Genomic DNA, 22,817 nt, shown 5'->3' with positions numbered 1-22,817 from the left:
AACTTAGACAAGAACCTCTAGTATGTGGGCGATGTTTAAAGAGCAGGTTTCTTTTCCTTGAACCAGGTACCACCAGCAGACCTGAACATAATGAATTTTCATCCCACTAAATCCTAGTTCCTTGATGTTATATTTTCAAACTGATGTCTATATACTGAAGTAAACTCAACTCTGCTTATACACTGCACCTTGCAGCCAAAGCTAACTGGGCCAGGTGAATCAGAAGGAAAACCCCTCTGGCTAACCTAGTCTCCAATGAAATTTGCTCTTTGCATACCTTACATGTGCATCAGGATTTTAGTGTGGAGCCAGAAGAGACTCACTCCTTTGTTCACTGATGGGATGATTACTGTATGTGGAATTTGGTGTATTCGAATGCACACTAGTGGCATTAAACACAGTACTAACTAGAGTTTTCATGTATTGCCCAGCAGCAAAACAGCATAATAAAAACTAACTGCCAGGTTATACCAGCTCTAGTTATCCCTGGAAAAGCCTGAATAAACTGGTGGTGTATAAAGAGCCCTAGAAGTCCTACCAATTTTATTTTTGTTTTCAAATTTCTTTTAATAAAAGATACTGTATTTCACTCTATAAAAGACATGAAGTCACTTGCCAATTCCTGCATTTAAAACAAACATCACTTCTTACTAGCCTCCTGTTAGTAGCTGAGAGCTACATGAATAAAATGTAACAATATATTTTCTCCTCATACAAATAGTCTGATAAGAAAATGAACACTGTTGACTGTTGAAAGGTAGTAGAAAAAATGCAGTATACCTGCAGGTACTATTAAAGGGCCAAAGAATTTGCTATTTGCATGTCTGTAACCCTGTCTCTGAAAGTAATTTGGGGGATTTCACCTACCTGATGCAACTTCAGATGACTCGGGGTATACTACAGCAATACCAATTACCACATCTATTTTGTCTAAAAGCCCCAAATTATCTTCGGAGACAAGGTTACAAGAGCAAATGGAAAGAGACCCATAAGTTTGAAGAAAAACAACTTCTACAGGACTTTATTTATGCCAGCTTATCTGAGTTTACCTTAATAAGCCTCAAAAAACATATGCAGCATTCTTGTAGCCAAGCTGATCCCAGGGTATCAGAGAAACAATGGTGTCTGAGATAATATTTTTTATTGGATCAGCCTCTGTTGATGAGACAAGCTTTCGAGCTACACAGAACTCTTCTTTGGGACCTGAAAAGGAGTTCTGTGTAGCTCGAAAGCTTGCCTCTGTCACTAACAGAGGTTGGTCCAATAAAAGATATTACCTCACCCTCCTTGTCTCTGAAAAAAATGTAGTAAAGTCATTTTGTTTTCACTACTGATTCAGCCGGTGCAAGTAAGCTGAATGTACACGTAACTGGTTTCCAAAATTACTACAGATTTAATCCATTTGTGTTGAGACAACATGAAACAGAGAGAACCTGTTCCTCCACAGGCATTATGTGGTCTCATATTTATTGGGTCACATGGACTTTCAGAGCCAATTTGCTTCCCTCTAACTGTGAGGACTGCAAATTCCATCTGAATTTCATTGAAGCAGCTTGGTTTCTGCCCTGTACTTTGTAATAAGTATGCAAATAGAAAGGCAGGTGTGGGGTTTTTGTTTTGTTTTAGAGAAAATATTCCCTCGCCTTCCCCACCAGCATCAGAAGTTAGTGTTCTTGAAAGGAAAAGAAGGTCAAATACTGTTCAATTAGTCTAGATTTACAGAAATGAAGCATCCTTGGAACATCAACAAATAGTAGAAAAAGTAGAATATTTTCAAATCACTTGGGAGCCTTGCAATGGTTCAAGATGGGCAGACATTTGTATTGTTACACAGATTTTGTGAAGTCATAACCACTAAATTCAGAGAAGCAAAGGATATGGGAGATCCAGAAGAAACAAGATGCCTGAAGTCAAATATACCAGCACAGGCCTAGGCCCCAATACTGCAATGGGCACTGCACAGGCAGACTCCTGTGCCATGGGGGAACCTCACTGACTTCAATGGAACACTCTTGGGGCATAACTGCAAGGTGAGGACAATTGCAGGCTCTTACTGCTAATGAACTCAAATGAGCACATTTTTAGTCATTCATCAGGGAAGATATAAGACTGACTGTAAGATACAAGTTATGACTGTACTTTTAAAAAATAATGTACAGATAAATTTTCACTGCCTCTTGACAAGCTGCCAGCACTTCTTTCTGTGTCAGATTTGGGCTACTCCTAAATTTAAAAGAAAAAGAGCTAGTATGTACAAAAAAGGGAAAGCTCTTCTCCTGGATGGCTGAAGGTGATCAGCAAAGACGGGAAGGAGAGAGAAGTTTTGGTCCTTATACACTATTCTTTTTCCTGAAAAACAACAAGATTCTGATCAACTCATAAGTTTATTATGTGCACCATACAAGTAAAAATCCTGATTAATTGAGAGAGGAAGTGGAGGGGGGTGGGTTATTCAAACTACTAAAAACACATTTTGTTAGCACTCACTTAACTCAAACACCTGAGAAACATTTAGGGCAAAAGTTTGTGTTGTTAATAATTCAACACTTCTGCTTTTTCAGTTAAAGTCTGAGGGAGTTTGCTATCCACATCTAATCCACAAGGAGTACTCCAGCATAACCAGAGAAGACTGAACTTGATATTACACATAAACCCTAATATTGAAAGAGAGACTCTTTCAGACTATCAATGTGGGGGGAGGGGGCAGGGCAGGGAACAAAAATAGGCCCAAATCCATCTTCCACTGCAGGTCACATTCATAGAAAGCATTAGAATTAAATGCTTAAAAGGTTCATTCAGCCCAAGTGTTACCTTTTTACATTTTAAAAGATCTTGTGCACAGACAGCTAATCTGCTATCAATTTCTTAAACATACTACCTGGGGGAGACAGAAGGCGTGAGACAAGGTACGAACACAAAGTGAGGTCCCATTTCTCAAACTTTCCATGCCGCGTCTTCAGTGTTTTCAATTCTAGCACTTATCAAGAGTCTTGCTGTATCTAGTGTTTTTCTTGACACCCCAGCTGCTGGAGTCCTGCGATTACCTTATTTAAACAACAAAAATATTCTAGCCCTCATGTTTGCAGAAAAAAAACTGGAAAACAATCCCTAAAGGGTCAGCCAGAAAACAATTAAAATGAACCCAATTATTTCGTGTTTTGGGGGTCGACTCAGTTTTGGAACATCTTGGGCTAGCAATACTGCATTTCATGAACGACAGTCTTATAGACAACCTCCTCTCCCATTAACAATCACATGGGCTCATCTCCCTTTCAACTAGGATAATCCCAAATATTGTGCATTGGTATCAAAACTCTAAAGAAGCCAAAATCAAAGGTTAATGATCCACTAGATGAGCTGTGCCAGCGCTAGGCGTAAGCGGACTAGGCAATTGCATAGGGCCCCAAATACTATTTTACTATGTACTGTGGGAGGCAGGGGGCAAAATATTCCTGTTTGGGGCCCACAATGGACTAGGACCGTCTCTGCAGATGAGTATCAACTACAGCTCACTTTGAACATTTAAAAAAGGAAAGTGTCAATTTAAAACCTAGTCATCTTAAATAATTTCAAACTAGTTTCCCCTCACCATTTCTGTGGTTTTAGAACCACATTTTCCTATTTCTCAGTGTTTTCTTTTCTCTCCTTGTTGCTGCGTGAAAAGCCCACAAAAGCAACAAATCAATTGTAGACATAGGGGGAATAGTAAAGCTGACTACACACACAGTTCTGTCAAATACTCAAAATAGAAAAAATTCTCTTCGCTTATTTTCCTTCTTTCAATTATAATAATAGCAAGTGTTAGTTATACCATAATTCAGTTCAGTCTGAAGTCTGTGTTTGTCTCCAGTTGTTCGGAAGACTATGTTTAAAAAAAGCACACAACACTAATTCCATCACTTAGTGCCACTTCTTCCTTTTGCATTTATTTGAACATTTACCTCTTTGCCCTGTAGACTTCCCCAATAGGTTTCTGCACTCCAATAATTAGGTAAGATCTACAAACAAATCAATAAATGAACACTAGTAAGCAAAGCTGGTTGAAAAATGGGAATGCATTCTGAATTTTAAATTTATTTATTTATTGCGTGCAGTTTAATGAAATTCTTATTTTTCAACAAAGTGATTCAAAATGAAAAAAAAAAAAAGTTTTCATTTGATTCAAACCTGAATTTGTTTTTTCCTCATCTCCCTTTAGAAAGAAAGGGATGGGAGAGGGGAGAGAAAGAGAAATGTTTCCATTCAAGTCAAAATGAAAATTTTTCATTTCAAATTGTTTCATCACAATTTTTCAAATGATATCAAAGTTTTTTTTGCCAAAACCCTGAAAAAATTTTCAACAACCCCTATTAGTTGGTCAAGCAAAGCAAGACCCGGCCTATACTCACCACGAGAGCATCGCTGTTTGTCCATCTTTATATAATATGCTAACTTTTGAAAACTGCATCTGATCCATTCCAAAATTTCAGGCTTTGTTCTAGGAATCAATGGGCAGAACCCATTGATGCCGTACTGGGAAGCCAAAAAAGCCTGATTGCCACTATAGTCAGGCCCCCAGAGCTTCCATTTGGTGCTGCAGAAAGATGAAGCTCTCTGGTGCCCTCTGCTGCTGCCTACACATCATAGAGAGTCATACACTTTGTTGCTCATGTAGGCCAAGCTCTGTGCATTATCGAACTTTTCAAGTGCAAATAGAAGCCTGGACAGGGGAGTGGGTAGGGGTGCAGGCTCACTTGGCTGGAACATGTGGGGGAGCGGAGAAGAACCCACACAGAGTTCTACCAAAAGGTTTGCCACATTAAAAATAAAACCACAACCCACTTTTTTATGTAATACCATCAGACACATACTAAATTGCAAATTCAATACATACCCATCTACATCTCATTACTGACCTCAACCCTCATGACCACAGTTGGTTGCCAAATTCTTATTTTTTCCCCTCTTTTGCAGCCACCAGAATTAACCTGCACTTTTCAGCCTCTAAAAATAAGATTTCTAACACACATAACTAACTTTACTATCAGTCAGTTTTCTATTGAGTGGCGTTCCCTCTCCACTCACAATGCCAGCCTGGACCACCCGTTTATCAGCTTCTTGTATAAATGCTTGCATCTTCCATGCTGCTCCTTGGAATGCACTTTTACCTTAAAGCCACTCTTTCAAATCCCTCTTCAAGACTGATTTCTGCAACAGTACCTCTAAGCAATCTGCCAAACAACAAGTGGCTAGGTTGAAGGGCAGATGGGAATAAGTGATATTATCAAATTATTTGTATTACGATCAGCCCTTAAAAGCCCCCAATCAGGACTGAGCCCTCACTGTAGTCACACAATAAAAGACTGTCCTATCCCAAACAACAGAACAGTAGGTGGGGGGAGAAAAAAAGAAGTACTATATGCCCATTTTACAGATGGGGACCTGAGGAACAGAGACCAAGTTCACACAGGAAGTGTATGAGAGCCAGGAACTGAACCCATCTCTCAGGCATCCCAAACTGGTGCCTTAACGACAGGATCATCTGATCTCCAAAAAATCCTTTTATGACCAGATGCACAAGTGGGCTAGACGAACAGTGGGCAAGAGAAAAGGAAGGATAAGGGCAATGCTGGTAACGCTCATGTACTTACAAGGGATAGATAGCACACAGCTGAGAATTTCTAACCTTTTAAATTAGCCTTTGCTTACACCCATGCCCAGTTCCCCATCCTCCCGCCCCTTTTTCTTGTGTGTATGCACTCTTGCTTCAAACCTCTGCACATTCTCTCATTTTAACATCTGACTAGGGCTATTTCTATTTGCTTGTGTTTGTTTTTTTTTAAATTTAAAACACAGCTAAATTCCTATTTTATCTGGAAAAGTCTCCCAATAGGAATTGTGGGGGCAAACAACTCAGTTTTAAGAGAGCTGGACAATGTCTACACCACATAGAATCATAGAATATTAGAGTTGGAAGGGACCTCAGGAGGTCATCTAGTCCAACCCCCTGCTCGAAGCAGGACTAACCTCAGCTATATCATCCCAACCAGGGCTTTGTCAAGCCTCAGCTTAAAAACCTCTAAGGATGGAGATTCCACCACCTCCCTAGGTAACCCATTCCAGTGCTTCACCACCCTCCTAGTAAAAAACTTTTTCCTAATGTCCAACCTAGACCTCCCGCCCTGCAACTTGAGACCGTTGCTCCTTGTTCTGTCATCTGCCAGCACCGAGAACAGCCTAGCCCCATCCTCCCTGGAACCCCCTTTCAGGTAGTTAAAGGCTGCTATCAAATCCCCCCTCACTCTTCTCTTTTGCAGACTAAACAAGCCCAGTTCCCTCAGCCTCTCCTCATAAGTCCTGTGCTCCAGCCCCCTAATCATTTTTGTTGCCCTCCGCTGCACTCTCTCCAACTTGTCCACATCCTTTTTGTAGTGGGGGGCCCAAAACTGGACACAATATTCTAAATGCGGCCTCACCAATGCCGAATAGAGGGGAATAATCACTTCCCGTGACCTGCTGGCAATGCCCCTCCTAATGCAGCCCAATATGCCATTAGACATCTTGACAACCAGGGCACACTGCTGACTCATATCCAGCTTTTTATCCACCATTACCCCAGGTCCCTTTCTACAGAGCTGCTGCCTAGCTCGTCGGTCCCCAGTCTATAGCTGTGCATGGGATTCTTCCTTCCTAAGTGGAGGACTCTGCACTTATCTTTGTTGAACCTCATTAGATTTCTTTTGGCCCAATCCTCCAGTTTGTTTAGGTCAGTCTGTATCCTATCCCTACCCTCCAGGGTATCTACCACTCCCCCCAGCTTAGTGTCATCCGCAAACTTGCTGAGGGTGCAATCTACCCCATCCTCCAGATCATTAATAAAGATGTTGAACAAAACCGGCCCCAGAACCGACCCCTGGGGAACTCCGCTTGTGACTGGTTGCCAGCTAGACATGGAGCCATTGATCACTACTCGTTGAGCCCTACGCCCTAGCCAGTTCTCTATCCATTTTATAGTCCATTCATCCAACCCATACTTCTTTAACTTGCCGATAAGAATACCGTGAGAGACCGTATCAAAAGCTTTGCTAAAGTCAAGGTATATCACGTCCACCGCCTTCCCTACATCCACAGAGCCAGTCACCTCATCATAGAAAGCAATCAGGTTGGTCAGGCATGACTTTCCCTTGGTAAATCCGTGTTGACTGTTCCTGATCACCTTCCTCTCTTCCAAGTGCCTTAAAATGGATTCCTTAAGGACCTGCTCCATGATTTTTCCAGGGATTGAGGTGAGGCTGACCGGTCTGTAGTTCCCTGGATCCTCTTTCCTCCCTTTTTTGAAGATGGGCACTATATTTGCTTTTTTCCAGTCCTCAGGGACCTCCCCCTGTTGCCACGAGCTTTCAAAGATAATAGCCAATGGCTCTGAAATCACCTCAGCCAACTCCCTCAGCATCCTCGGGTGCATTGCATCCGGCCCCATGGACTTGTGAATGTCCAATCCTCCTAAATAGTCTTGGACCTGTTCCTTCAGCACTGCGGGATGTTCGCCTCCTTCCCATTCTGTGCCACCCAGAACGGCAGTCTGGGAGCTGATCTTGTCTGTGAAGACAGAGGCAAAAAAGGCATTGAGTACCTCAGCTTTCTCCACATCCTCCGTCACTAGGTCGCCTCCCTCATTCTCTAAGGGGCCCACACTTTCCCGAACCTTCCTCTTGTTGGCAACATGCCTGTAGAAACCCTTCTTGTTCCCCTTCACTTCCCTTGCTAGCTGCAACTCCAGTTGCGCTTTGGCCTTCCTGATTTCATTCCTGCACGTTCGAGCAGTGTTTATATACTCCTCCCTAGTCATCTGACCAAGCTTCCACTTCTTGTAAGCTTCTTTTTTGCGTTTAAGTTCACCAAGGACATCTTTGTTAAGCCAAGCTGGACGCCTACCATATTTGCTATTCTTTCTGCACATCGGGATGGTTTGCTCTTGTGCCCTCAATAAGGTCTCTTTAAAATACAGCCAGCTCTCTTGGGTTCCTTTCCCCCTCATATTAGCCTCCCAGGGAATCCTGCCCATCAGTTCCCTGAGGGAGTCAAATTCCGCTTTTCTGAAGTCCATGGTCCGTATCCTGCTGTTCTCCTTTCTTCCTTTCGTCAGGATCCTGAACTCGACCATCTCATGGTCACTGCTGCCTAGGTTGCCACCCACTTCTACTTCCCCTACCAAATCTTCCCTGTTTGTGAGCAGGAGATCAAGAGAAGCTCGGCCCCTAGTTGGTTGCTCCAGCACTTGCACCAGGAAATTGTCAGTGACACTCTCCAAAAACTTCCTGGATTGTTTGTGCTGTGCTGTATTGGTCTTCCAGCAGATATCAGGGTGATTGAAGTCCCCCATGAGAATCAGGTCCTGTGAACTGGAAACTTTCCCTAGTTGAGTAAAAAAAGCCTCATCTACCTCATCCTCCTGGTCTGGTGGTCTGTAACAGACACCCACCACGACATCACGCTTATTGTTCTTGCTTCTAAGCTTAACCCAGAGACTCTCAACTGGCTTATCTCCTGTTTCATACTGGAGCTCAGAGCAGTCATAGTGCTCTCTTACATACAGTGCAACTCCTCCCCCCTTTCGCCCCTGCCTGTCCTTCCTGAACAGTTTATACTCATCCATGACAGCGCTCCAATCGTGAGAGTTATTCCACCAAGTCTCAGTTATTCCAATCATGTCGTAGTTTCTTGACTGTGCCAGGACTTCCAGTTCTTCCTGCTTGTTTTCCAGGCTTCTTGCATTTGTGTACAGGCACTTGAGATAAGTAGCCGACTGGCCTACTTTCGCAGTATGAATCGGGAGGCCTCCCCTGCTGCACCCTCCTCCTTCTGCTTCCTTGTGGTGTCCCTCTTCCCCACTAACCTTCGGGCTTAGGTCCCCGTCCCCCGTCGAAACTAGTTTAAAGCCCTCCTCACTAGGTTAGCCAGCCTGTCTGTGAAGATACTCTTCCCTGTCTTCGTTAGATGAATCCCGTCTCTTCCTAGTAATCCTTCTTCCTGGAACAGCATTCCATGATCGAAGAATCCAAAGCCCTCTCTTTGACACCACCTGCGTAACCACGCATTTACTTCCGCAATGCGACGGTCCCTACCTGGTCCTTTTCCCTGAACAGGGAGGATGGATGAGAACACCACTTGCGCTTCAAACTCCTTTATCTCTTTTCCCAGAGCCACATAGTTAAACAGCCCTGCAGCCCAAGCCCCAGAAGCCCAAGTCAGCTGGCCCAGGCCAGCCATGGGTGTCTAATTGCAGTGCAGACATATGCTTTTTATTTGCCTCACCTGCAGGAAGGCCCTTTAGACAAAATATTGTAATAGAATCTCAAACGGTCACTCAAATAGTTTCTGTTTTGTACCACTACAATGATACTGTGACAGCACTGGTGCTGTAAAGATTACTCACTCTTTTGTTTATGGTCAGCCTGGTAAATTGTTCCAGTAGTTAATTAACCTCGTTGTTGAAAAACTGCAATTAATTTGAGTTAATCTATTTTTAATTTCAAGAAGCCATCATACTAGCAAGGACAAAAAAATTGTATGTTAAATTAGTCAGCAGAGGGAGCTCAAGCTCCCGTGAATGTAATCTGTGCAGCAGTTCTTTATTACGGTTCTGAACAGCTAATTCTTGTGTACTAGTACATGTTTTTTTAAAGGAATTTTTAAACTTATTGATACTAACTCATGTCACTTAGTTGTCTTCTGCAGCCCTTTATTATGTAAGAGAAAATGAACAGTAGGAAAAAAAGTGTATTTAAAAATTATGTTCCAGGCTAACATGATCTCTGGGTCTTCATACCAGGCTTCTTTGCTGGAACGCCCATTGAACTAGAAGTAAGGATGATGGGCACACTGGTAAATATAAAGGTAAAAATGTCTGTCATCTTTATCATCTGAGAGTTATACATGTGCTACTTCCAAAACAGTCAATGAGAACAGAATTAATGTAACCAGGAGAAGAAGTCAGCCACATTTCACACGGACTTGCTCCAAGTGGCGTACTTAAAATGCCAGCAGCAACCTGGAGTCTCTTGGCTCTATCACTCCTCCCACTGAAGCTAACCCAGAGTATTAAGAGTGGAAAATTTAGGGCCAATAAAAGCTTGCTGTACTAGCTGTGCCTTTTAGATGGTAGTCTTCTCAGAGCAAGCACTACTTCTACTTGTACGCTGTACAGCGGTGAGCCCAGTGGTGGCACATACTGAACAATGATACAGTTAAAAATGTAGTTTCCTGTTGGTAAAAAAAATCCTTATTCTGTTTCAAATCTTTACATTTTAGAACTTTTAGACAACTAAAATTTCATTTACAGCATACTTTTGAAAGGCTCTGGAAGTAGCAGCAGAATAAGTTCGTCCTATTTCCACACATACCCCTTCCTCCTGGAGTATGAATGTCAGCGTAGCAGTGTCATAATTTCATACAGCCAATAATGCATGTATTGACTTATTTTGAAAGCATTTCATGCAGCCTACATATACCTATTAAACAAATGTTTGCCCATAGTTATGCCAAATAACCCATCAACATATCCAATCAAATTCCATCCTCAGAGATGACCTAGATAATCAACACAAATGCTTTTAAATAATTTTAAAATGATTACTGAATGTTAAATAATTAAAATATGTTTATATTTGTAATTAAACAAATTTTTAAAAAACAGTTATAAAATTTAACATGTTGCAAAAACCAAGACAGTAGGGGAAAGGAACTACATAAAATAAATCACTCAGAACTGCAACATATGACTTTTAATGATCTCATTTTATGAGCTAGTTAATATAACATACTGCGCTGGACCAACAACAACACTGGACCTAACTTTCAGGGGCTGCTGAGCTCTACATTAACGGTCTGTCTACATGGGAAAACGGATTCACCAGTAAAATTATTTTGTTATGGCAAGACCAAACTATAGAATAATTATTCCACTATAGTTATGAGTCCATTTCCCCACGTAGACAAGACCTAACTTAATAGAGTTAAGTTCCACACTTCCAAAAATAAATCAGATCTATATTATTCATATACTTATAAAACAGATTTAAGGCATGATCCTAAAAATACTTATTACTGGGAGAATCATCAGAACCACCATAGGAGCCCCACTTAAGTGGTGAATGGGGATTCATCACTAGGGAAGGGAGGGGGCAAGGGAGAAAAGGATGAGTAGATCACATACACATCACTGAAATGTTAGTAAACAACAGAGATTACATTTTAACAGTACAGACTCTATGGGGTAGGACCCATGTCTTCCTATTTGTTTGTACAGTGACTAACCCAATGGATCTCAATCCTAACTGAAGGCTTGGGCACTGCTACAATACAAATACATACATTTAAAAAAAACAAAACACGGTTTTCAACATGTAGCATCATTATGGACCAAAAGCAATTAGTTTTTCATTTAAAAGAAAAAATTGTGGAGGCCAATTTTTGTTTTAAAATACTTTAAGTATTCCAAATGACACTGATTTTCTTCAGATGTAATCAGAGGAAAAGAGGACTTTCAAACTCCAACAATTTTCAAGTGATAATTTTTAATGTTTAAAATCAAAACGACCCATAGCATTAATTTCTGATATTAAATACTTAAAAGGAAGTCCATTGGGATGGTTTTGTGCAAGATATAACATGTTTTGTAATGCACCTTTCATAGTCACATAGTAGCATTCGCATTATTCTGCCCCAGTGTTAAATACTGCCATGACTTAACCTTGAAGGAGCATTATCAGCTACTAGGACTGTAATTATGCAGTTCTAATGCTAGTTTTCAAAATACCATTTCATTAAACACTTTATGAGTCACTCATTTCAGAGATTATAAAACTGTATCAATATTTAGTATAGGTCACCTGATCGCCCTCCTCACAAAGAGCATTTAAAGAGCAGCTTTTTCTCAAATCGTATTTTTGGTTTCTGAAAGGAGATAGGAAGAAAGCACTGGGAAAGGAAGAGTCAGCCTTCAGTTATCCAGAGAGCACATGATATAAACAGCCAGTAGCTGTGAGCAACAGTGCCCCACCAATATGAAGAAACCCCAAAAGGGAGCATCATCCTGCACCGGCAAGGGAACAGGTAGGTGCATCACAGAGTGACATTTTCCCTACATCTTCCAAACAGAGCCTTTGGTGAAGGGGAGGGAAAGGCAGGCCAGTTCCAGTCACAAAAACGCTCATGTGTACAACAGCAGCAAGTCATCACTCCACCCAGAGGTTGACCACCTAGGTCAGGGCCTGACCTCTTTTTGGCAGGGTCAAATCTGAATGGTGCTGCAACCCCGCTGCTCAGGTTGTAGCACCACTCACTCAAATCTGGAGGGAGAGGGAAAGGGTAGGGCTGTACCGGTTCATGGGCCAAAGGTGTCGAGCTGCTGGTGGGAAAGAGCACCTGAGAGGGGAAAAAGAGCATCAGATAGGGGTGGGAGAAAAGAATCTATGCCCTCCATTTTAAATGGCATTCCACAGACCTTGTGCTCTCATCCACCCACCTTCCCTCCCCCTGCAGGGCTGCACAGATAAGAGTTCCACTCATCAGCTCAGGAATGGACAATAATTTTCACAGAGGGGCCATTCTACTAATTTTGGTAAGTCGTCGTGGGCCTGGGCCACTTCCTGCTTACGGTCACATGACCAGAAACAGGAAATTCTGGAAGCGACCGGCAAGAAATTAAACTGTCTGACCCTCCAGTTACCTTGGCAACTGGAGCATCAGGCAGCTTAATGATTCTCAACCCGTCACTTCCCGAACTTCCTCTTCTGGCCATGTGACCGGAAGCCGGAAGATTGGGTAATGACCAGCTAAAAGCCGCCTGACGCTCTAGGGTAGCTTAAGCAGAGCATCAGCAGCAAAAGCAATGGATTGGGTGGGCCTGCTTTTAAAGTGGGTGGGCTATGGCCCACCCGTAGCTACGATCCTGCATGGCGGACTGGACAGAAATGTTAGATGGGCCAGATCCGGCCTGTGGGCTGTACTTTGCCCACCCCTGCATTAGCTGAAAGCTGGAGGCAGTGCCAGACTCAGCCAACAAGGGGAGTCAGAGGGAAGAGTCCACCCACCTTCCCTCCAGTTGCCTGCAGAGAAGGGGAGGTAGAAGCTCCACGGACTTGGAACACATGAGGCAGCAGAGTACACCCACCAGTCCACCTGTTAATGGGGGAGAGAGGATGAGCACCTCTTGTCCTGCACGGCAGAGACCAATCTGTGCGAGGAGGGTGGGTTCAGCATTCTATACAGAACACAGGGCACGATCACACACATTTACACCGGAAGTCTGCAAAATAGAACCTGGTGCTATCAGCAATCTTTCTGGAAAAAGGCACTGAACTCCTTTGTGGAGCTCCCTCTTTGTGCCTACCTCTACTCATTTCACTGGTCTCCAGTTCTGTGCTTTCTCGCACCTATGAGCAAGAGGATGGTTCAGGCTACATGGCCCACTCAGTTAATTTCTCTGTTGAGTCTGCCAAAAAGTGTGGCAACCCTTACTGCCTTGCAGCTACTGTGACTATCTACCGATTTCACAAACCCAAATGTGTCACAATGGCTTTCAGCTGCTGCCAAGTTTGACAAGATTTAACCCAGTGACAGAGTGCTGAAAAGTTATCCCATCACGATTCCCCTCCAAAAGATTTTTGTAGCAGACGGAGTTATGCTCTGTGCATCTATTTTGCCCCCCACTACCAAAAGAACAAAACACCTTTGATGACTATTGAGTGCTATTTTCATCTCACACATATGCTGTGTTTCAGAAAATTTAACCATTTCTAGAATTTCACATTTTTCCTCCAACCAGTTTTATTTGAAATTAGGTTCTATTTCGTAAGTAATGTTGTGCTCCACACCTCACTGATTATTATTTACTCAACACAATTTATCAACATGATCATTTTAGGGGAAGTATTCTTGACAGTTATATTGGAATGATACTGATATTTGTGGCAGCTTAAAAATCATATTTAAGTCAAGCAGCATAACTGTTAAACTATCAGCAGAAAATGAAAGTCCTTTTTAAAAAAGCCTCTTCCCACAAAAAGCTTTCTGAAAAGCTTGTCAGCTCAGCAGCATAAGCATTTCAGTAAAAATAATATTAATGGCATCGTACATTATCATTTTTACCACAGATCCATTTCAAACAAAGTTAAAAACATACTTCAGCTTATGTTTTTAACTGTTTAGCTTTATGAAAACCCTACTGAACTTGAGGCAAAGCTACTTTAAATATTTAAGGACCACTTTAATAGAACTCATTGCCAAGTCACACGGCTTAAACATTTGAATTCAGAAAGCCATAACACTGATTTTTGAGGCTTATCCATTCTTCAGATAACTTCTGAGTTTCTTATGATAAAGGCATCTTAAATATTTACAAGGTATGAGAGGTTTGGCTGATGAAGACGATACTACAATGCAAGGGATTCAACTATAAAACTTCCAGCGTATCCTGTAAAAATTACATGGACACTAAAAAAGAATCTGAGGAAAATTAAAAATTCCTTAAATTTGCCAACTATACCCCAACACTAATATTCTCTATAATAAGGAGGTTTGGCCTTCCCAAACACTCGTTTTTTTAAAATAAACTAAAAGAATGGTCAAATTTAGATACAGCTTGGTGAGATTTTGTTTCTTCATTTTCGACAATTAAATTCATCAAGCCAATCAGTATCTATACCAGTACAAAAATATTGAAGGCCAAATTAAAGCGCTGAAAAAGCAAGGTTAACAAAAGATAGTTCTTGTCTTAATTTTTTTTCAAAATGGAAATTGCTTTCTCCATTCTCCATCCCACCCATCTCCAGAATTTGTTCCTCTTTTCCCTCCTCCCTTTGGTACTGCAGCATCTCACCTTCAGCTGCAAGAAGGTGAAAGGCCTCTCATGAGGTACACTAGAACCTCAGAGTTACGAACACACCGGAGTTACCAACTGACTAGTCAACCGCACACCTCATCTGGAACTAGAAGTATGCAATCAGACAGCGGCAGAGACCCAAAAAAAGAGCATATACAGTAAAGTACTGTGTTAAATATAAACTACTTAAAAATAAAGGGAAAGTTTAAAAAAGATTAGACAAAGTAAGGAAACTTTCTGTGCTTCTTTCATTTAAATAAAGATGGTTAAAAACAGCATTTTTCTTCTGCATAGTCAAGTTTCAAGGCTGTATTAAGTCAATGTTCAGTTGTGAACTTTTGAAAGACCATCACTTTTGTTCAGAATTATGAACATTTCAGAGTTACAAACAACCTCTGTCCCTGGGGTGTTAACTCTGAGGTTCTACTGTAAATACTAACGGGGGATGTGCAAGCAGAAGAACTCTTATAGTGCAAGCTAGCCAACACTATTAACCGCACTGCTACTAATCTACTCAGCAAGCACTATGTATCTGATCATTTCTAAACATGAGCTGCTTTTTTGTTGCTTATGGTCAGCAGTTAAAACCTATTTCAAATAGCAATCTCAGGGGAGAAAGAAAAGGATCTATCTTACCACATTATGCACACATCTACCAAAACGTACACTTGTTGCAAGTTTCATCCAAAAAGAATCAAAAGGCAATTAAACCTTCAATTACAGCTTTTCAAATTGGATAATCAAGCTCATGGACTACAGTTTAGCATCATTAAAGAAATACAAAATAATCCATAGGGAGGCTCATTAATACATTAAGAAGCTAGAGTTAGTTGCTGTAATGGTGTCCACTTCTTTACATTTAGAGCTAAACTGGCTCCCAGTAACTTTTCTGGTGGAATTCAGGCTGCAGGTCTTAATCTAAAAAACTCTAAATGGTTTTGGGCTTGTTCACCATGAAACTACCTCGCTCCTTATTATATAGTGGAGGCCAGCTAGATACTCAGGCTAGAACCTACTCAGTTTAAAAGAGCTTGAAAAGGGGGTTGCTGACTGAATGATTTTTGTGAAAGGTCCTTGGCTTTAGAATTCACTCCCTCACTATCAGTCATTTGACAGAGGCTGGGATTTGTTAACCTTCTAGGCACACTGCAAAAATTCCCAAATATACCCATCCTATTAACTCACCTCTTCCCCTCATTTTTGAGAGTATTGTGGTTCATGGCATATTGTTTCTGAGGGAGATAGTTTTTAATGTTTACATGGACAGTCCTTTAAGACTGCAAGTTTTGACTTGGGCTGTTTAATGCAGTGATTTTCAACTTGTGGTCCGTGGATCCCTGGGAGTCTATAGACCATGTCTAAGATTTCCAAAGGAATCCACATCTCCAGTTAAAATTATTTAGGGGTCCGCACATGAAAAAAGGTTGAGAACCACTGGTTTAGTGTACGTACCACAAGCCTAGGCTGGGAGCAAATATTGTTTTAAAATATGTAATTTTAAAAAGGACTTGAAGTAAACAAAGCGGCGCTCCCATAATTTTTTCGTCTGAAATACTTAAACCACAGCTTTCACGTCTTCCTGGTGTTATCTTGTCTGGGGTTACATCAGTGCAGAACATGGTCTGTTCACTTTCTGTTGATTGACAGGTAGTAGCCACTCGTATGAAAAATGGCTTATGCCCTTGGCAGGTGCTCTCTCTTTCTCCTGCAACTGGTCCTCAATTGAAAAACTTCTGTATTTCTCACCCTGACTGAACGGTGAGCCTGCATATTCCTGTGATTCTATGAAACACTTAGCAAGTGAAAAAAAAAATCAAACCCAAAATACAAAAATCTGTGACATGGCTGCATAAGTGACTCCTCAGCTTGATAAATCTTTCACTCCATCAAGTCTACATTTTACTGAACAAGCCCTCTGTGTAACATGAGAAGGCTTCCTATTGGGCAAAAATCATCAGTACAGTCTGTTCCATGCTCTTCATGTTAGCACTTCCTAGCCTTCTTCCAGCGGGTTGAGGAAACCCTTCAAATCACTTCCTTTTTTTAAAGGTAGAGTACACAGGAACTGTACCTGTGACATGTGGACAAGACTGGCTGCCCTAACCCCAACCTTCCCCCACTCTCTTCCAAAAAAAAAGAAAAAAAATCACAGTGCAACAATCCTATCAGGCTTCTGTATCTAACACCAGAACAACTGCTGCTGAAACCAATAGCAGAAGAGGTGCTTTATCAGAAAATGAAGTGAGTTACTGCATCCTTCATGCCTTCTGCCCCTCTTAAAATCAGAAGGGAAGGGGGGAAAAATGTTATTTTAAATACAGTATCAAAAACCACTACCGAAGCTTGAGCTGCCTCCTTGTGTGGTACCTATCACAGAGGCAGAAAACAAACTGCGGAACGGTACCCTGTGGTGTGGGAGAGGATATCCCAGCGGGTGAGAGATTAGATTGCTTGTTTGCCTACCAACAGACACCCTATAACCTACACCGGTTGCAATCACATCAGAGAATCTTTCACTGTGTTTATAAACAGCTATAAAATTGCTATGATGCCCACACTGTAATTTTAAACAAGTGCTGAACACAACACACATACCTGGCTCCGAAGATGTCTTTTTTTGCTAGATCAATGCCAGAAACAACCTTAACTCTGAGGATTCGAGACTCGTCCTATTAAAATAGGAAAGAAAGAAAAAATAATAAGTGCTTTACTCATGCAAAGACAAGCAACCTTTGAAAGTGTTAGATCACCACTTCTCAAATGTGAAAGAACTGCCAATCTCTGGATAGAAAGTCTGATCGATTTTTCAATTCTGGCTTAAATTCTGAAAGCCTTATGGAGGGAGATCTACACTTCGGCTGCCAGAGAACAATGCCAGACAGAGACATGAAGAGCACTTAGTCCAGCCATAGCATAAGATGGCAAGAATTAGTGAAAAGGAAGGGGGGAAGGAGATTATTTGCATTGCAGGGCCTTTTGAAATCTCAAACGATCCAGAAGATTTCCACAGAAATTCATGCTTCTCAGATTTCAACTTAATCTCTTCAAATACAAGGTCATATGATTTGGAAAAGAATAACAGATTTATTTTTGTATTAATTGCCAATAGTGACATTTTTATCATTTTTATCCAAATAATGCTTATTTAATAGTACCAGTGCATGAGGGAAGAAAAACAAAAATATAGAAATAGCAAGTGATATCTAGATATGATGCAAATTTTAAAGTACTTTTATCTTTATTTCCAACCCTCCCCTGAGATTTCCAAACAGAAAAAGAATAAAGGATTTTTTTTTTTTTTTTACTCCATGTCAGTGTTCTGGCAAATACAAATCTAAAAATATCTTTTCAAAGACCTGTGTGGCAGTTTCTGAAAATGCAGATTACCAACTCATCACCTGGCACAGCAGTCTAGCATGCTGACACATTCCACTGTCTTTGAACAACAATATCGACACTGCTTTTTTTGTACATTGTGTTTTGGCCAGCCTTTTCTAAATAAAAAGGTTGTCATCAACATTCAAATAATCCTCTTTCAAATCCCTCCTTAAAAATACTGGTGCCTACAAAAACCTTGGCAACAGTTAGGCTGCTCGTGTGCTAAGTAGCCAGTCTGCCATACTGACCAATGTTATCTCATTGTTTCCTTGTACTCCCCATCTGTCTATATCCATCTGTTGGCTCTTGTCTCAGATTGTAAGCTCCTTGGGGCAGGGATTTGGGAGGGGCAGGGGGGAGAGGGTTTCGTGTTCGTACAGCATCCTGGTGCATGACTACGGCTCCTAGGCAGGCCCCAAGTGAAATGTGGGGAGGGGAAAGATAGGTACACTTTACCAGGGCCTGGTCCAAGGGTGGGGCCTACCCAGAGGGCCACAAGCCTTTCACCAGGAAAAAAAAATTCCACATTTGAGTTTGACTAAGTGTGATTTATATAATCTCTGTGAGTATGTTTGTACTTCTGTATCTGCGTGGGATGGAATGGCAGCCCATTGTTATGGGTTTACCCTGTGCACAGCAAAGTGCTGCTTGGGGCCTTCCCCTAGGTGCTACGGTAAATACATAAACAGATTTCAGAAAGATCCCACTGAAACTCGTTTTGCCATCGCATGTGTCAATTGCCCCTTTTTTCCTGCAACCACCTTACAATAATGCATGACCCCCCAAGGCCCAGTTATTGTACCAGAGTCCTGCTGCTCGTAGCTTGTTCAGAAAGGAGTGCATTTCTCACAGGTTTGTACTATCGTCATCATATTATGCCTACTCTATTTGTTTTAGATAGGTTACCTATGAAGTTATGGGTTCACTTTGTCAGCTATATTTAAGACTTCACATGATTAGGAAGGCAGAGATACATTCTAAAAGTAGACTAGTAGTTTGTCTAGTCCAGTATTTTGCCTCAGAAAGCAGAGTCACATGCTTCAAAGGAAGAAACCCAGCAAAGGCAGTTATTGTATAACCTGCCTGCAGGGGAAACTTCCTTGTAATCCCCCTCCTCTCAATAGTTAGGATGCCTCATGACAAAAAGCTTGAGGGGTTTGGGGTTTGTTTTTTTTAAACCCCTTTTCAAAGCTCTTGGGGTTTTGACTTTTCATTTTATTATTATTTATTTCCAACAGCACTCACAGAATGCTATGTGCTTTCCAAACACAGGAAATATGATCCCTGCCCCCAAAGAACTTACAGTCTAAAAAGTGACCAAAACAGTGGGTGGACAATAACTAATATGTGATTACAGTAACAGATATTGAACTGGTTGTATTTTACATAACCTAATTTACTTTCAAGCATGGAGATATCAGTAGTTTTTTTATAAGCATTACAACAGAGATAGTCTTCAGGAGTGACTTCAATTTAGAAAGGGTGGGGGCCTTGCAGATAAGCTCAAGAAGATTCTTAGTGTGGGTTAAGCTGTAAAGAGAGAGGGCTTGTGGTTGAGACCATTGGATGAATGGAAGTAGCATGATAAAAGTTGGTAAGTAGTGAAGGACAATCACATAAGACTTATAGTGACATCTACCTGAACTTACTACTGTTACTTAAGGTTTCCCCCATCATGTCTAAAGTCGACAGGTGACTATACTTTACACTGTGGTGATATTTTGTTCCTCCCTACACTTAAAAGCACCACTTTAACATATCAACCCACTGAAAGGTGTTTTGAAACTCTTCTCGGAGCAGAAGAAAGTCAAAGTAATGGATGGGATTCAGCAACTCTCAAGCCCCACCACTTTCAAAAGACGTACTAAAAATCGAAGCTTTAAATGCGCACACTATTTTTTTGTGCTGCATTCAGCCTCCGTTGGCATCTTTAAAAGAAAGCGTACACAGCACCCATGAGAGAAGGTCTAGTGCTAAAAATTCACTCACATCAGTGTGCTAAGAGATGAAAAAAAGCTCAGACCTGGTGGTCTTTGTCCCCCAAGCAGCATAGGTATCACATACAGCTGCACTTGTTGAAGTTTGTTATAGCTTTCATAGAAACATGAAACATTTTGCAAACAAAAAAGTTTAGTGAAGTCCAACTTGTGCTATTATACTCAATTCTCAAACAAATCACAACTTTATTCAGCCTGTAAGATACTATTGATAATGCCCATTGTTTGCGAGGGGCAAGGTGAACTTTGCATTGTAGCATATTTGCTTTTTTTTTTCCTTCTAAATGAACATAAGGTTAAAGTTCTATGTACCGAACAGAGAAGCAGAAATAATACAATAGTGGTCATTCAAATTAGTGAGCTAAAACGCTCTGCTACCATCTAGAACTACTATTATTCTCTGAGGAAGGAACTGCAGTAACTAAGCTTACAAGGACATGTGTTGTTCTTATAAGATTGTCACAAGTTAAAGGCTTGATCAAACTCACTCCAGCTGACTTCAAAGGCTCTTCATAACTGACCCTGTGCCAATTTGAACTGGGAAAAATTATTTTTTGGGATACCAAATAATTTTCAGCATAGAAGGTATGGTCAAAAGTTTATTAACCTGAGGCACTACCTCTACATAAGTTTCTTTAATAGAAGGTTTTTATGATTTTTATAGTGTGTGCCACATGATATTCTAGATCAGCAGTGCTCACTGAAATACATCTTATCCTTCTGCTTCCCTCATATTGGAAAGGAAAACTGCATGAAAGTAAATCCTCAAAGACAAAGATTTGTCCCACCATTCTTCCTGATTGGACCTCAAAAGGGACACTATTTCTTAACCATTCTACTTCTAGGTGCATTTCTTTAAAAACAGATGTTCCAGTAAAGGCACCGCTCCATGCAGGAATGTACTTTAAGTAGTAAGGCGTTTGCATGACAAGGATAAACTATAGGAAACACATTTACAACTGGTTAGAAGCAATTATTGATATACATAAATCCAGCAGAGTATGTTTTTAGGCAGTTAAATATATCACTTCAAGATCTTCAAAAATGATAATTTAATAGGTTTACAGAGTCTGCTTTTCCCAACATAACACACAACACATTTGGCTCTACCAAATCCACCATTAAATAGCACCATGAGTCAGTAAAGAGTGCTAAAGAGATTGACACTTATAACCTATACAACAATGGGTTATTCTTAGATTCCAAGGCCTGAAGGGACCATTACGATCATCTGGTCTGACCTCCTATATAAACACAGGCCATAGAACTCAAAACAATTCCCAGAGCAACATCCAATCTTGGATTTAAAAGCTGTCAGTGATTTAGCACAACCACCTTTAGTAAGCTGTTCAAATGGTTGTTAATTACCCTCACTGTTAAAAATTTACAGCCTGCTTTCAGTCTGAATTTGTCTAGCTTCAGCTTCTAGCTAGGATATTGTTATACCTTTCTTGGCTAGTTTGAAGAGCCCATTATCAAACATTTGTTCCCCATGTAGATAGTTAAGCGGGGACTTGATTCCAGTCTATAACCTCCTCTTCATTAGACTCAAAGAGCTTAGTCTATCACAATAAGCCATGTTTTCAAATCCTTTAATCATTCTCATGGCTCTTCTCTGAACCTTCCCAGTTTATCACCATCCTCACTGAATTGTACGCATCAGAAGTGGACACAGAATTCCAGCAGCAGTCGCACCAAAGCCAAATACAGAAGTAATGCCCTCTTGAGCGTCTCCTGTTTATGCATCCCAGGATTTCATTAGCTCTTTTGCCCCCAGTTTCACACTGGAAGCACATGTTAAGATGATTATACAGCATGATCCCCAAAACTTTTTCAAAGTTACTGCTTCCCAGAACAGAATCTCCCGTCCTGTAAGTATGGCCTACATTCCTTATCCCTAAATGCATACATTTAGCCATATTAAAAAGCATAGTGTTAGTTTGAGCCAAGCTTATGAAGTGATCCAGATCACTGTGTATCAGTGTCCTGTCCTCTTCATTATTTAACACTCCCCCAATTTTTGTATCATCTGCAAACTTTATCGGATGACATTAGGATTGGCCTGAACAGTGTTCCGAGGTCACTCTTCTACCCAAGTCTTCCACACTATGTTCTTTCACAGCTTCATTTTACATGACAATAAGAAATTTTATAGCGTAGTTAACATTGCAGCTCATTTGGTTTCGGCAATAGTTTGTTGCACTGAAATGAATACATAGGTTTGGAAGAGTCTGCAGGGTCTGTCTCACTATGCTGCTCGAGTAATGGTGGGCAGCAGTCTTCAGGAATTTTGTGAAGAGGAAGGAACCCTAGTCATCTTACAAACATACATACTAGTAAACATAGGGGACAGGTGAACAGAGCATTTATATGCCATTACGCAGATAGTGAACAAGGAGGAAGGAGAAGAAAACAGAAGCAATTTTTCTATTATATCCATCTTTACACCAGTAACTGTACTGGGGATAAGTGGGTGTGTCATGGCCTTACTTCTCCCACTGCTGAGAACTGAGGTCATGGCTACACTGCCAACAGTGGTTGACGCAAGTTACATTGGTGTACATACAGACAGCGAAGTT

General features: G+C 41.0%; 1 protein-coding gene across 4 annotated transcripts in view; it reads right to left on the bottom strand.

The window, feature by feature from the left end:
* NEDD4L (NEDD4 like E3 ubiquitin protein ligase) overlaps window positions 1-22,817 on the bottom strand; it is a 328,902-nt gene that overhangs the window by 228,511 nt on the left and 77,574 nt on the right. For 3 of the 4 annotated variants that reach the window (XM_067545456.1, XM_067545457.1, XM_067545460.1), the window contains exon 2: window positions 17,459-17,532. The exons of the other annotated variant lie outside the window; for it this stretch is intronic. In XM_067545456.1, coding sequence (XP_067401557.1) covers window positions 17,459-17,532 — 74 coding nt within the window. The remainder of the gene's footprint in view (window positions 1-17,458; window positions 17,533-22,817) is intronic. 4 annotated transcript variants of the gene reach the window in all.

Source organism: Emydura macquarii, unplaced genomic scaffold (assembly GCF_026122565.2).
Source record: "Emydura macquarii macquarii isolate MOO-44397 ecotype Brisbane River unplaced genomic scaffold, CSIRO-AGI_Emac_v2 contig_1045, whole genome shotgun sequence".
Taxonomy (NCBI): Eukaryota; Metazoa; Chordata; order Testudines; family Chelidae; genus Emydura; species Emydura macquarii.
The sequence above is the reverse complement of the archived record's forward strand: the minus strand, read 5'-3'. Positions and strand labels throughout refer to the sequence as shown.